This window comes from Gambusia affinis, linkage group LG05, assembly GCF_019740435.1.
Source record: "Gambusia affinis linkage group LG05, SWU_Gaff_1.0, whole genome shotgun sequence".
Lineage (NCBI taxonomy): Eukaryota > Metazoa > Chordata > Actinopteri > Cyprinodontiformes > Poeciliidae > Gambusia > Gambusia affinis.
In genome coordinates, this window is record NC_057872.1 from 11,871,868 (window position 1) to 11,886,587 (window position 14,720).

Sequence of the window (14,720 nt, forward strand, 5' to 3'; positions counted from 1 at the left end):
GGAGGAGGAGGAGGAGGAGAGTCCGAGGTATTGTCTTTACTGTTAACCGGACTGGTTTGGCTTGTCACACGCCCTCTAAGGCAGAGCATGTATCTCATTCACCGACAAAATCACGGAGGTTTTTATTTTTAAAAAAGGACTGAAAGAACAGCCGCCAGTTTGTTGTGCCGTGACTGAAAAACTTCACAGGATGAGCGAACGGGAGGACGCAATATTTAAAACCACCGGTTGCAAGTGGCTGCTGCCTGTCAGTGGATACTTGGGCTTATCTCTGGACCAGGTAGGACAAATCGGACATGAGTCAAGCTTATACCGCAGAGGGACGGTTTTATGAATTAAAACTGACTACACAACATCATTTCTCTTCTAATGTACGTCATGACGTGATATTTAATATATAGGTTGATAGAAATAAACTGTTTGTGAGGAGACGCAGACATTTACGCCAACATTGCTGCTCCTGACGTCAGAGGCTTCAGGCTTATGTCCATGCCCAAAATCAAAACAGTTGCTGTTCTGTCGAAATTAGGAAGCATAAATATCCAACCTCTTACCGCAGCCTGACGTTACAGGTAATTATGGGGCACGACTCCAGGTTTCCTACATGGGCAGCCAGACTCTAAAAACATTAAAAACAAAAATACCATCAGTTTATTTTATTCTATTTTTTATATAGTGTTATTATTCTTTCACCATATATCGTGGGTCAGGGGCCAGGAGTTAATATCAAAGACTAAAAGATATAATTACTTCAGGCATGTTTTATTCATGTCCAGTGTGATCCATAATCCTGATTCTTTGTAAAAATGAATACTTCTTAGATCAGGGGTCTTCAACCTCTACAGTCCAACCAGGCTCCTGTTGTCTTCATATTGAATTAAATCTGTCTAGAGCCGCAAAACTCAGTTGACCCTAAGAAAAGCAAAACATTTTTCTTAGGGTTATGTTTTTTTGTTGTCTAGTGAAGTTAAAGTCTAAAATTAAGTTTGTTTAAAATGTTTAGGTTTTAGAACAAAGAATAAAAAAAACAACTTAATTGATGGATGGATAGATGTCCTCCACAAGCCTGGTTCATTCTTAAAAACACAATTTCCAGATGCATGCAGCTGCCATGATCAACTGGTAAAACAATTATAAAATCTACACTGTTAGACTTTTTATTGTAATTTTACAGTACCTTACTGGCAACACTGTTGCCAGTAAGGTACTGTAGTTGCCATTCTACAGTAACTTACTGGCAACACTGTTGCCAGTAAGGTACTGTAGTTGCCATTCTACAGTAACTTACTGGCAACAGTGTTGCCAGTAAGTTACTGTAATTGACATTCTACAGTAACTTACTGGCAACTTACTGGCAACAGTGTTGCCTGTAAGTTACTGTAATTGACATTCTACAGTAACTTACTGGCAACTTACTGGCAACAGTGTTGCCTGTAAGTTACTGTAATTGACATTCTACAGTAACTTACTGGCAACTTACTGGCAACAGTGTTGCCTGTAAGTTACTGTGATCACCATTCTACGGTACCTTTACTGTCATGATATTTCACAGTTAATTTTTACTGTGAGTGTGATTTACAGTTATAACTGCTTTACTGTAAATGTAGTTTATAGCATAAAACTGTAAATGTATTTTATAGTAAAGCTGGTCTACTGTAAACTTGTTTCACAACATAATGTCAGTTTTACTGTAAATTAAAGTTTACATTTTTTAATACAAGAATATTTTACCATAAACCGAAAAATTTCATAAAAGAAATTTTAGTCCAAGTACTGTGAATAAAAACAGGTATTTATTTTCAGCAGATTTGTTGAAATAAAATCCATTTATATATTCACAATGTCATAAAGAACAATATCACAATATAATATACAATGTGCTATAAAACAACAAAACCATAGAACACACTACAGGTCATGTCAATATTTTTTATGGCACATGTATGTAGCAACATGAACATGTGTGCATCAAGTACCAGCCATAAACTATTAAAAGACTGACTTTTAAAAAATATATAGAATATACTTAACTTCATTTGAATATGAACTGTATTTCATTCAATATGGACACTTGAATGCATCTGGATCCAATAACAGTAACAATCTTTACATAACCTTTTCTATTTGTTGCACACTGTACAACAAAAGAACAACTAAAAAAATTGGGCACTACAAATTTTATGTACCACATCAGGTATGCACCAACATGAACACGTATATCATTCAAATGGTGAACAGTCAAAAACCAGCTGAGGCTGCATTGTCAGAAAGCAGTTAACAGTAGCTTAAATGTGCACTGTTACACAATACATCACAATAACAGTGCAAGTGTGATAATGTACTGTATGGTAGACATTCATATCAATAAATATTGTTATATCAGATGCATTTCCTACATCAGAAGAACTTTTATTCCATTAATAAACAAAATCAGTGAGATCCATCTTGTGGAAGCTGAACTGTAAAGAATAAGACGATGTGGGAGGTCATGAGATGGTCAGGAAGTTATCTACATTTTCAAATCAACAGGAAGGCTGACAAATTAAGCTGAAGTGACAATGTCCAAATGCATAAAACCATTGGCATAAAGCAGCATTAAGGTGATAATTTGTTTAAAAAAAAATCAATTGCACTGAAGTGATAATAGAAGCTGCATAAAGAATGAGCAGGACTGGCTTCACTTCAGGTTTTTGGATTGTTTATGGCAAAAGCAGTCAGTCAGTCTTCACTAATTCAAACGATTGCATACTGTATTGAGACCCTGCAAATGTCCCCAAGGAGACGATGAAGTACAACATGTCATAACAATCTTTTTAGTCATTTTGTTGGTGGACAATAAAGACAATAAAATAATAAACATTTGGTAAAATGCTTACCTAGTTGGAAGTCCTCTATTCAAATTCAGCGAGTCGTTGAAGGAAGGTGTTGATCCGGGAGTTGACACTGACTACTTTCCTCTTGACTTCCCGTCTTGCGGCTTGTACTGACTTTGGCTGTGCATTTGGTACCAACATCTGGATTGATCCTCACAAAGAATATTTTAAGAGAAATAAAATATATTAATTGTATTTTTTTTTTATGAAGACATACAATACAGCAATCAGCTATGGTTCTTCATCATCAGTCAAACTGTCATTAAATTTAATTCATAAATGGCTTGGTGTAGAGTACTTACCGTTGTATCATCTCCAGCGTGGTGGATGCTGACTCCTGATACTCCAGATTGAAGACATAATATGACCCAAAAAAGACAGCAAGGACACTGGCAAAGTCATGTAGTTGCTCAGGCTCGAAAAATACCTTCTCCTCCATACTGACCATCCACCGGGTTGCACACATCAAGCTATTTCCTAAAATAGACAAACCCTTGTCAGGCTAACGCTAGTGAGTAAAAGTACAGACTACCATAACTATTACATACATTGCTACAAAAAAATTATAGTGATAGAAAATATTCCTCTTACCAAGCATGATTACCCTTGGTGTTGTAGGTAAGGTCATTTCCATCTCAACAGACATCTTGGAGGAAGATACTTTTAAAACATAAAAGGAAAACTCTTAAATATGAATTACTGGTAGTAATTTATATTTAAAGGGCCAGTTCACCCAGATTACAACAGGTTTTTGAGAACCTCACCCCGGAGACTAGACTAGACTTTACCCCTACATCCTGCTACCACTCAGAAACAGCGGATGTGAATGACAGTTTGTGAGGCTAAATGAATTTTTTAAAGCATTACATTCCACAAATACAGTATCTGAATGGCTAAGTACAATATGGGTTAATGATATGAAATGTTTGTGATTTGGGTGAATTGATACCTTTAACAAATTAATTGAACAATTCTGATTTAAGATGTGCGTTTTAAGTTAAGAGTCGATATAAAATTACATCAACCAAGATGAAGATTGAGTCCTCTTTTTCTTCGAAATGTTTTCTTTTTCTCTGACGGAAGTAGGACATTGCTCTATTCCACAACGAAACCGATAATTAGCTGTGTGTTGATGTTTCTTCACATGACTACAAAATTCTCTAAATTATGAAGTACAAATACTGCAGAATTTACACCTGTACATAATTGCACCTGTTAGTACTGACTTAACTTTAAATTTGTAAGAGCATGGTTTAAACAGGTGAACAGTCCTTATATGTAACCAGGGTTGGAAATTAACTTTTTTGTCCACCTGCCACTGTGGTTGAACCAACTCAAAAAATAACAGAAACCACTTGAATGTTTTCCACCTTTGTCCTCATTTACAGACTCTTATACACTATGTTGGAGATGTAATGGCAGGCTAACTAGCTGTAGCAAGCTCAAAGTTATAGATTAGGTTAGCTGCTCCTCTACATTTCCAGACTATTTTGTGGCTTCAAATATGTTTGAAGAGCTGTCTTTTTACCTGTTGTCTTGTCTTTTCAAGAGTTGAAACTATGTTAGCACTCAGCAGGACAGAACTGCACAGCCACTTGGAGGGAAAAAGCTTGGGAGTTAAAAAAAAAAGTCATCTGACAAAAAGAAAAAAAAAGAACAAGTTAGAATTCATCCTTGTTGACCTAGCTAATCTGCACTCTTAACATTTGCAAGGTCATGGTTTAAACAAATGAACAGTTATTAGATTATTTTATTATCTAATAAAATAATTAGATAATTAGTTATTAGTTATTTTAAAAAAAGGGGGATCAATTATCAGTTAACGTTATATTGTTCGACAAAGGATGTAACAACAATGCTAACAGACACTCAGCACTGAGCTTATCTCAACCCAAAGCTAGTCGCTCGAGGAAGATTTAGCGGCAAAAGTCAAGCTAAAACCTTCGGTAAAATTAGCACCTTAGCTAACGTTAATTCCGAACCAGCTCAAAAAATAACACCATCATATTTTTCTATCTTTCACCTCATGCTAAGTTATAGCATTACAGCATGATGCTATAAGTTACGTTAGCTCCATCTAAAATGTACATATCCAGATTAGGTTTTGGCTTCAAACAGTTTTCTAAGAAGTGTTTTTTTACCTGTATTGCGAAGAGCTGAAGCAGTGTGAGCCCACAGCGACAGAGCTGCACTTGCACTTGGACGGAAAAAGCTTCGGAGTTTAAAACAAACGTCATCAGAAAAACGTTGGAAGCGAAGCCACCCTTGATGACGTAGCTAGATAAACTGCATATTAATGTTAGCTAGGATGTGAAAAAAACAAAAGTACATGCTCTCTTTCTGCCTTAAAAATATGTTAACCACTAAAGGAGTAAAAATACAGAAACAGGGAACCACGATGAAACATCTATGATGACCGTTGGAAATCAAATAGAATTCTTACATGGCCAGCGCAAAGACATTATAAGTGCAGTACCACTACTGCAATGTGTAAACAGTAAATTACAACTTCAAAACATACAGTAAGTTACTGTAATGCTATGTACTATACCCATAATGCAATGCAAATTACAGTAACTAATTGTAAAGATGTTTTATGTTAGTTTTACTGGGCATTTTGCGGTATTTAGCTGTAAAAAATACAGCAAAGGCTAACAGTACAAGACATTCTAAGTACAGTACCACTACTGCAATGTGTAAACAGTAAATTACTGCAACTTCAAAACATACAGTAAGTTACTGTAATACAATGTCCTTTACCCATAATGCAATGCAAATTACAGTAACTAATTGTAAAGATATTTTATGTTAGTTTTACTGGGCATTTTGCGGTATTTAGCTGTAGAAAATACAGCAAAGGCTAACAGTGTAGTTCAGCCATCATGGGTTGACTACTATGGGAAAAGTTGTTTTCTGTGTCCTAGAGGAAAGCGCTTTGAGGTGAAATGTGTGCATGAATCCCAGAACCAAGGCAAAGGACCTTTGTGATGATGTCGGCTTTAGTTGGTTGATTAGTGTCATCCAGACTAAAACCAGACTGGCTGGCGTTATTGATTCTTAGAATGCATCTAAGATGATTTTTAATACAGTGATAATGATTTGGATTTGACATATTGTGCAGCCTCATTTTCAGGTGTTTATGATAAACCCCAATTTACTGGAGCATTTGACCACTCTAGACTCATTCTTTCCTTTTTTGACCCCCCCGCCCCTCCACCACCACCACCACCACCACCACCACCACCACCTTCAATGCAGGTGAACTTCCTGGCCTGCCAGCTGTTTGCTTTGCTTGCTGCCTTCTGGTTTCGTCTCTACCTCAGTCCTAACCATGCGAGCCCCACGGTCCGGCATGCTGTCGCCACACTCCTAGGAATCGCTTTTCTCCTCTTCTGCTTCGGATGGTACGGTGTGACACTGTCCCACGCCACCTCCCATTTATGTCCTTTTATTTACAAATCAGTCCATTCAAACATAAGGATGTCATCGTAAATAAAGATCTGAAATTCAATACTTCTAGTCAGTTTACATTTCTCCTTTGATTGTGTGTGTTCTTTCCTGCAGGTATTCTACCCATATCCTCGCTGTGGTGGCTGTTAACTATTTTCTCATCATTAAAGCTGACATCAACAATGTACACAGGCAAGGGTTTTTCTTCAAACTGCTAAGTGAACTTGTCAGGACTCTCCTGTCTTGTGGTTTTAGAAAAACAGTGTATCTGGACCTGACAAACATGTCTAACTTGTCATTTCGACACATGGATGACAGATCCGCTTCCTAGAACTCTATTTTCAGAGTTGGTGTGACTATTAAGGTTCTTGTTGATTTCAGGTTAATCTTGTCAGACTAGATCAGTCCCTCCCAGAAACCAAACCAAGTACAGGTGGGCTTACTTTAGCCTTACAATGATGGCAATTATTTATCTTGCAGAAAATTGTTAGAGTTGTTTTTGTCTTGCTTGAACGAAACCACTTCCATCTATGCATTCTCACAATGCAGTCAGTCACATAATCCACCACGTCAGCCGCGTTGTCGTTAAAACCTCAAACTAACGAGGAGCACGCCAGATGCAAGGCAGTCTGATATTCCTCACTAATAAGGACAGTCTGTGTGTAAATTTTATTTATTTTTTTTAATGTGCTACATACATATTTTTTCCATACATCTGGCTGCTTGATTCTGCTGTCTACATTCCTCAAGCATTGTTTCACTCTTGTCTTCATGAATCAAATCATATGAATGAGGTAAGACAAGTTGTGTTATTCACATGTGTAAGGAATTCCTACCGGAAGAGATCAACTTTACACTGTTGACTGTCTACAAAAGCTTTTGAAAACCCAAAATTGAGCTTCACTTCACTGGTTCAAGATAAGGTGAACGAATGCGTCAAGCCAAACTTTGAACTGCCGTTACATGTTCAATATTTCAGATTGTTTTTTAAGGTTTAAATGTTTCCTATGCTGATTGTTTTTTTTCTCTCTCCATACTTTTGGAGTTTTAAAGCTTTTATAATGTATATAAATTGTATAAAGGCAATGGGTGAAACTGCAGCTGTAAGTTTTGGGGGTTTTAAAATATAAAAACCTCAAGACTTCTTGATCAAAGCTTTTCTTCGCATGTTTTGATTACACAATCCATATAAATCAAACATGATTTAAAATGTAAATTTAGAAAGCCCCGTCCTCCTTTCACTTGACAGTTCTCTTTACTTTGTGGTGGATTTAAAGTTTAAATCCCAAGAAAATGCATTGAAGTTTGCGATTGAAATGGGAATCACAAACAGAAATTGTATGGCGTAATCATATGGCAGTCATCACATCCTATCCAGTAAGTTGTTAGGATTTCCTAATATTGCTCACAACTTCTTGAAAGCTTTATCAGCCAAAAAAAAAAAAAAAAGATTTTCCAAGAAGTTTCGAAAAATACTCCAGCACTGAGAAATTGTGAGTCATCTAATGACTCGCCAAGTGGTAGAAAACGCTTCAGTTACACCTAGAATCATTCAACAAGGATATTCTGAATGGCTTTTGTTTCCATTACTTATTTATTTTTTCTCTCTCCCCTCACACACACAGGTACTCCATGGTGACAGCTATGGGTTATCTGACAGCGTGCCACGTGAGCAGGGTCTTCATCTACAGCTACGGCATACTTTCCACGGACTTCTCCGGGTAAGGACAGAGTAGATCCTCACCTGTGCTTCACCACGCCCACTCGATGACAGCGTGGTCGGAAGTTCGGTTGTAGAACTGCTCCTTTGTTGTCCGTTAACATTTCCAAACAGCGAGCTTCCACTGTTGCCACAACCTTGTGTCAATAAAGCACCACTGATTTGAATACAACAGGCAGTGTCACAGGTGTTACTGCCCACCCAGTTAACTGTACGTTAGTGTGGTTTTCTTTATTCTGCGTGTTTTCTTTGTTGTGTTCAGGAATGGAATTGAACCGGAAAGTGAGATCCGATTGCCTTTTGCAGAAGATGGGAGTAGTGATCAAATCAGTTCTTAATCTTATGAGCTGGAGCTTTTAAGTTGGTTTCACATGAGTATTGTGAAGTGGTCCAGTCCTGGATAAATACACAAATTCAATAAAAAGCACATATTAGTTGGATTTAACATCAGTTCTGTCTTTTGAAACAGTAACTCCAGTATTTTCAGCATACTGTGTTACTTTATTTGTTTGTTTGATTGATTGAATGAAGGGAATAGTGAACTGTGTTCCCCAGTCTTTTTTGTTTAGTTGCACTGTGGATGAATTAGTTGGCAGCCTCACTTGTCCTCCATGTGACTTTGCTTCCAGTCAGGCCTGTGAGCAAGATTGTCCTGCAGTCATATATTGAATTAGGGATCCAACTCGGTGTCAGGCTTTTTTTTTTTTTTTTTTTTTTTAGCCACTATGAAAGAGTGGAAATCTCGACATGTATCCACTACCTGTCCAGATGTTCAGATTAAACTGATAAATCATCTTTAGCAGAGGATATTGTAAGTCCTCTAAATATCATAAACTTTTTCAAATCAAACACAGAAACACAATGCATCATAAAATCAGTAATCAAAACACGACATTAAGTCAAGCTCCATCAATAATTTGTGATTGATTATGTTTTAAATACAATCCTAAACAGGTGGGTTTTTAGTCGAGTTTGCATCCATAAAGACCCAAAATGTGTCACTGACTCAGTGAGACTGAAAACAAATGCATGCCACACATTTCTGATTTTTAATTGTAACAAAAAAAAAGTCCTTTCCACTTGTCTACTATAAACTATTTAGTTTTGGTCCCACTGAACTACATGAAATCTTGATTGTGCTAAATCAGGCGCTTTTATTTACAAAGCGCCGTGAAATAAAATCGTTATGTTGTGGTTGTCTACGTTAGTGTTTTCACCTGAAAGAAATTCTGTTTGATTTGGATTCACCTCCCAAGTTCGAGCAGACAACTATTTGCTCATGGACTTTTCCGTAAGCCAACGATTGCACAGTCTGCAGGTAAAACTCAGTCTGTGGGCCACAGCAGTGGAGCAGAGAGCATGCTGCTGGGTGGGACTCTGATAATGTTTCTTTTACAGCCCCTCTCGACCAACTCCTGATGAGCTGGCACTGCCAGCCACACGGCCTGCCTCCTTCCTTCTACAGCTTTCCATGCATACAATGCAGTCCACTCAGAGAGAGGAATGAGAGTGTGTTTAAGGGTGTGTTTGTGGGTCAGGGGGAGAGAGAGATGTAGTGTACAGTGTATGTGCCTTTGTGAATAACATGCTACCACGTTCCTGTGTGTAATGTGAACAAAGCAGAAGGTGTTGGGGAATTGAAGTCTTGGACATATAGTAACTGAAGCTGAGAGCAGAAAACACGCTTTAGAATGTGCTTTTTCACAAGCTAAAAAGTGATGGTAGATACTTCCGCCAAACTCAGAGGTTTAGAATAAGTAGCAGTGGATTAATAAGTGACCCGATTTGCCTCTGTTGGAACAGGACACATCAATTCACCAGAGAAGGCACACTGTGTAGCCTCCCACAGCAAACTCCAGCTGAGAGAGTGCTTCAGTATCAGAAAATTACACTCTATCAGAACAAAATCCTGCTGTAAAGCCAGCCACACTGTTTGGAGATACTATGATTTCTGCCTTTTGAGTTATGCTGTCATTTTGTGTGCCTTTGCTGATGTTTAATAGCACAATTCCAGAATTTTCCACAGAATCATAGAATTAAACAGTGATCTGATCCCGATGCTCCTGAGAGAAATGTGTTGTTTTCCTATAAAAGTGTCCTGGGCTGTAGTTGTAGTTGTAGTTGTAGTTGTAAAATGGCCAACATAGACATCAGGCTCTTCCTACTGCCAGGCTCTGCCTCTGCAGTTCTCACAGTTTACACCAAATAATGATTTAGACAATGCTTCATAATTGTAAAAGTTGACTTCACTGACAACTCGGTGATGAGGTTCAAAGGCTGTCATAGTACATCTGCTGTATGTAATTCCAGTGCCTTCTTGTTGAGTGGATACTAATGTGGCTGATTTGTTTTCCTTCAACTCCAAGTACTCTGTGTATTAATGTTGGGGCCTGCTACATTTACTTGCAACCCTGTGGAAGATGTTGCAAAATGTTCTTTAAAACTAAACAAATCTTTAACTGTGATAACACTTAAAAGCTGTTTTATTCAGTTTACTGGGATGTGTTTGTATTTCAAATGTTCAGACAGGTAAACAGATCCTTACTCTTTAAGTCTTAAGAGTTTAAGAAGCTCCATATATTTACATTTTTGATGGCAACATAAGGTTTGTTTTCTAGCATCACTCTGAAACAGCTGTTAGGCATGTAGATGGTGTCTGATGGTTGTTATGGAGACTAGGTAACCCGATCCACTTTTTATGACAGCTATCCAACTGGGAAATTTTGGGATTTTTTTTCAACATACCTTCTCATCATGCTTACTGTTCTCGGCGAATATGGGTCCAAATACAGCTCAGTGACCAGTGCCAAAGATAATAACCTCTGCGCCATGTCATATTCATACCACAAGATGGTAACCCAACCAAATGAGAGGTTGATATTTTCTAGAATGTTCAGTCTAAGAGGACTCCACCGAAAGATTAATATTTTTAACCCTTTCATACAGCTTGTTTGTGTAAAAGGACTGTATCTTTATGTGATCTGCATTTTTTTTTTTTTTTTTTTTTATGTTTTTGACTTTTGACGGCATTCCTGCAATTTTCTTTTTGATCCTATTTTCCTATATTATGCAGTTGTCTTTGGATTTTTCAAAGCTGCTTTGATATATTTGTTTTCCTCCTGCCACCCAGATGTAAAATCAGTCATCCTGGCTCATTCAGCACAGTATTTTGCCACTTATTTTCCAGGTTTCATGTAATTTGTAAACTGTATATTTCACCAACTGCTTTAGAAGTGACTGGATCTCTAGAACCTCATTTATTAATATACTGGCGCTCCTCCTTTTTCTGAATAGACCTTTGATGATTGTAACCCAGAAGATAACCATGCTGGCTTTCCATCTTCATGACGGTAAGACATCTGAATGTATCCACAAAAATACAAACAGGAGCTCGACAAATGCTGGACAGACATGTTTTAAGTCAGCAAAAAACTCCATGGATAATAACTTTGGAGCTGTTTGAAACAGGAAAAGACATATGTGTGATGTTGGCAGTAATTTAATTCTAATTTTAATGTGCCTACATTTTATGATTTGTATTATTTTATTATTTCAGGGATGTGTAAGAAAAGTGAACAGCTGACATTGGAGCAGAAGCATGTGGCTATACGGTAAGTTTTTCATGAAAGACCGTTTCAGTTGCTCTTGGACACTCTCTCTTGTCAAGCATCAATGAAAACAATAGGAAGGAGATCTGGTATTTAAAAACTAGAGGATTTTATCTGAACTAACACCTCGTTAAAAGAGTTTAAAAAAAACTTGTATTTTTTTCCTTTAGCAGCCAAGGACAATGACATGGCCGTGAAATCATGGTGACTAGCTTGTTCTTAAAAGCAGCATGCTGGAAACCTAGAACAGAGACTTCATTTTGCATGAAAGATTTGACATTTCTCTGCATGTGAAATGACTGAATTGCTGTCATCAAACCACGCATGCCAATTACATAAAAACTTGAGTAACCCCCCCACCTCAAAATAACTCAAAACATAAAGTGCTCCAATCACACGCATCTTCAGTTTTTGTTACTTCCTACAATTTCCAACCTGACCTTAATTCTATTTTTATGTGACCTCTGTGACCAGCAAGTAGACAGTTGTGCTATGTGAAGTGTGCCAGTGTAAGTTCAGTTCACTTTGTAGTTGTTTTTGTCTTCATTTGAAAGCAACATGCACTTCGCAGTTCACACTCAAGCTGAAGAAAATTCATTAGGCATTTCAAAAACTATCCCATCAAGCTTTAACGGTTTCACCTACTGACATGTTGTGGGGATTTTACGTGACAGACCAACTCTGTTATGAAAGTAATTCATAACTGAGAAGTGGAAGGAAAATGTTGATGCTGACATGTGATGGACCTTAAATTCTGCAGACCGTTGTACGATTTTGTATCCAGCCTCCTGAGACAATACGAAATCCACTTTCTGCTGCGAGTGTTCAAAGCTTGGATGGTTTATCTTATGAAGGTAGTTAGTTGTATCAGGTTTTATTTAGGGATGTCGGAAAGAGCTGAATACAAATGCAGGTCTCACATTTCAGAATTTTATTTGTAAAAAAAAATGAGGAAAAAATTGTAAACATTTCGCTTCTGCTTCTTAATAATAAACCGATCACATAAAATCCCTATAAAATATATTCGATTATGGCTGTAATGTGAGAAAATATGGAAAGGCTCACGTTAAGTTTAAACATAAGTAGATTTTTTTTTTCTTTCTTCTTAGATTTTTAGGAAAATATAATTTTCTTTAATTTAACATGCTTGTCATTTTCCCTGCAGTGTGAGGCCGTCTCTCATCGAGTATCTGAGTTACAATCTGAACTTCCTGAGTGTCTTGGTCGGGCCCTGCAGCAACTACAAGGACTACATCGATTTCATAGAGGGCAAACACATCAGCTGGAGGCTAAAGCAGCACTCTGGAACGTGTAACGGGCAAAATGGTTATGACAAGACGCCCGACCCATCTCCTCTTGTAAGCTCATTAACCCACATTTGACTGGTAGCCTGCTGTTGTAGCGTGAGAAAGTGCTGCTGATATGTAAACTGAGAAAAATATTTGTTTGTTGGTTTGCAACGAACAAATATTTTAATTTTAGGAAGAGATTTGTTTTTGTAATCTTCCATTATCATATTTTTTTTAATCAGTACTGAGTCTTTGTTTAATATTACTCTTCACATCAAACTCTGTTGTGTTTTACCCAGTATGACATGAAGAACATACTCATTATTCTGTAAGCATATTATACATTAGCATTTCAGAGCACAATACGAAATAAAGGTGAAATGATGGACCTAAATTATTATGTGTTTCTTTCCATTTTTTTCCCAGAACGCAGTCTGTCGAAAGCTGCTGGTCTGCTGCGGCTGCATGTTCTTCTTCCTCGTCATCACTCGGTCGTTGCCGATTACTTACAACGTAGACGACCACTTTGTTGGCCACGCCTCCTTCCTCAGCAGGCTCACCTACGCGTTCTTCTCCATACAAGCAGCAAGACCCAAGTTCTACTTTGCCTGGACGCTTGGTAAGCTCTGAGCGCGTGCACCGCCGCCTGAGTGAACAGGGATTGGAATCTGAAACACAGACAAATACATTAGATCATGAAAGTTAGTAATATTATTGTTTATTTAAAAACTGTTCTGGCAGCTTAGGCTTCACAGTAGTTGGAACAGTAGTGTATCCTATCTTCTTTTAACAGCATTGTTTGATAGGTAGTTTTATTTCTTAATCCTTAATTGTTTCACAAATATGTTTGCATGTGTTTTCAGCTGATGCAGTAAACAATGCAGCAGGTTATGGGTTCCTGGGGATGGATGAGAGTGGAAAACCCTGCTGGGATCTCGTCTCCAATCTCAACATCATAGGGATTGAGGTAGCCGGGGTTTTTAGTACCACATTCCATCTTTTCATTATTTCATGTGTGATGATGATGATGCAACGTGTTAATTCAATGACATTTCAAACATAAGAATTGGTTTCAGGAGTTTTGTTGGAGGGGGGAGGGTTGTATTCTGTAATTCATTGAAGGGCAAATTAATAGATGTAGATTCAAATATATACATCTTCAACTCTGACACGTTATGGTGTAATCAAGTAGTCTCTGGCAAAATTCTGACTGGTTGTTTGGGCTCTCTTCTCAGAAACAGTGGAGCTCATTTAACTCTGGCATTGTTCTGGCACAGCTTTTGGGAAGCTCAATGTTAGCCTTTGGAAGGCAGTTTTTATGCAGGTCTGGGATCCCCGTGCTGTTGGAAAACCCAATTCTGCCCTAGTGTTAGCTGTTTGACTCAAACAGCCACCCTCAGTGGAAATGAAATTGGCTATGGTGTTTAGGAACAAGTCATCATATACCAACTGTATTAATGGAAACCCCTCAAATCCACAGATGGATGGTTGGACCTTGGACACTGTTGTGTGTTCCAGCAGGACAAGGATCCGAAACACAAATGTAAACCTGTTTTAGGAACAGGAAGCTTCTGGCATAGCCAGGAGCTCAAATATACTGAAAACACGAGGGCTCTGCGTCTGATCCAAGGAAGCAATATATTGAAGCTCTGCTAATTCTGAAGAAAAGAGGTCAAACATTCAATCAGAATGATGCTTGACGTTTGTTGAGGACGACAGTGACATCTGGTTTCTCTGCAACCCACTAAGGGCGGATATCCAAAAGTTAGCAGAGGGTCAT

The 14,720-nt window shown here is 37.9% G+C and overlaps 1 protein-coding gene across 2 annotated transcripts in view; it reads left to right on the top strand.

Annotated features, from left to right (window-relative positions):
• mboat1 (membrane bound O-acyltransferase domain containing 1) overlaps positions 1-14,720 on the top strand; it is a 22,903-nt gene continuing 8,183 nt past the window's right edge. Inside the window, exons 1-9 of one of the 2 annotated variants that reach the window (XM_044117413.1) lie at positions 1-280; positions 6,132-6,277; positions 6,438-6,515; positions 7,949-8,044; positions 11,338-11,393; positions 11,600-11,654; positions 12,817-13,009; positions 13,367-13,559; positions 13,804-13,907. In XM_044117413.1, coding sequence (XP_043973348.1) covers positions 191-280; positions 6,132-6,277; positions 6,438-6,515; positions 7,949-8,044; positions 11,338-11,393; positions 11,600-11,654; positions 12,817-13,009; positions 13,367-13,559; positions 13,804-13,907 — 1,011 coding nt within the window. In that variant the 5' untranslated portion in view covers positions 1-190. The remainder of the gene's footprint in view (positions 281-6,131; positions 6,278-6,437; positions 6,516-7,948; positions 8,045-11,337; positions 11,394-11,599; positions 11,655-12,816; positions 13,010-13,366; positions 13,560-13,803; positions 13,908-14,720) is intronic. The other variant, XM_044117414.1, reaches the window with a different exon arrangement.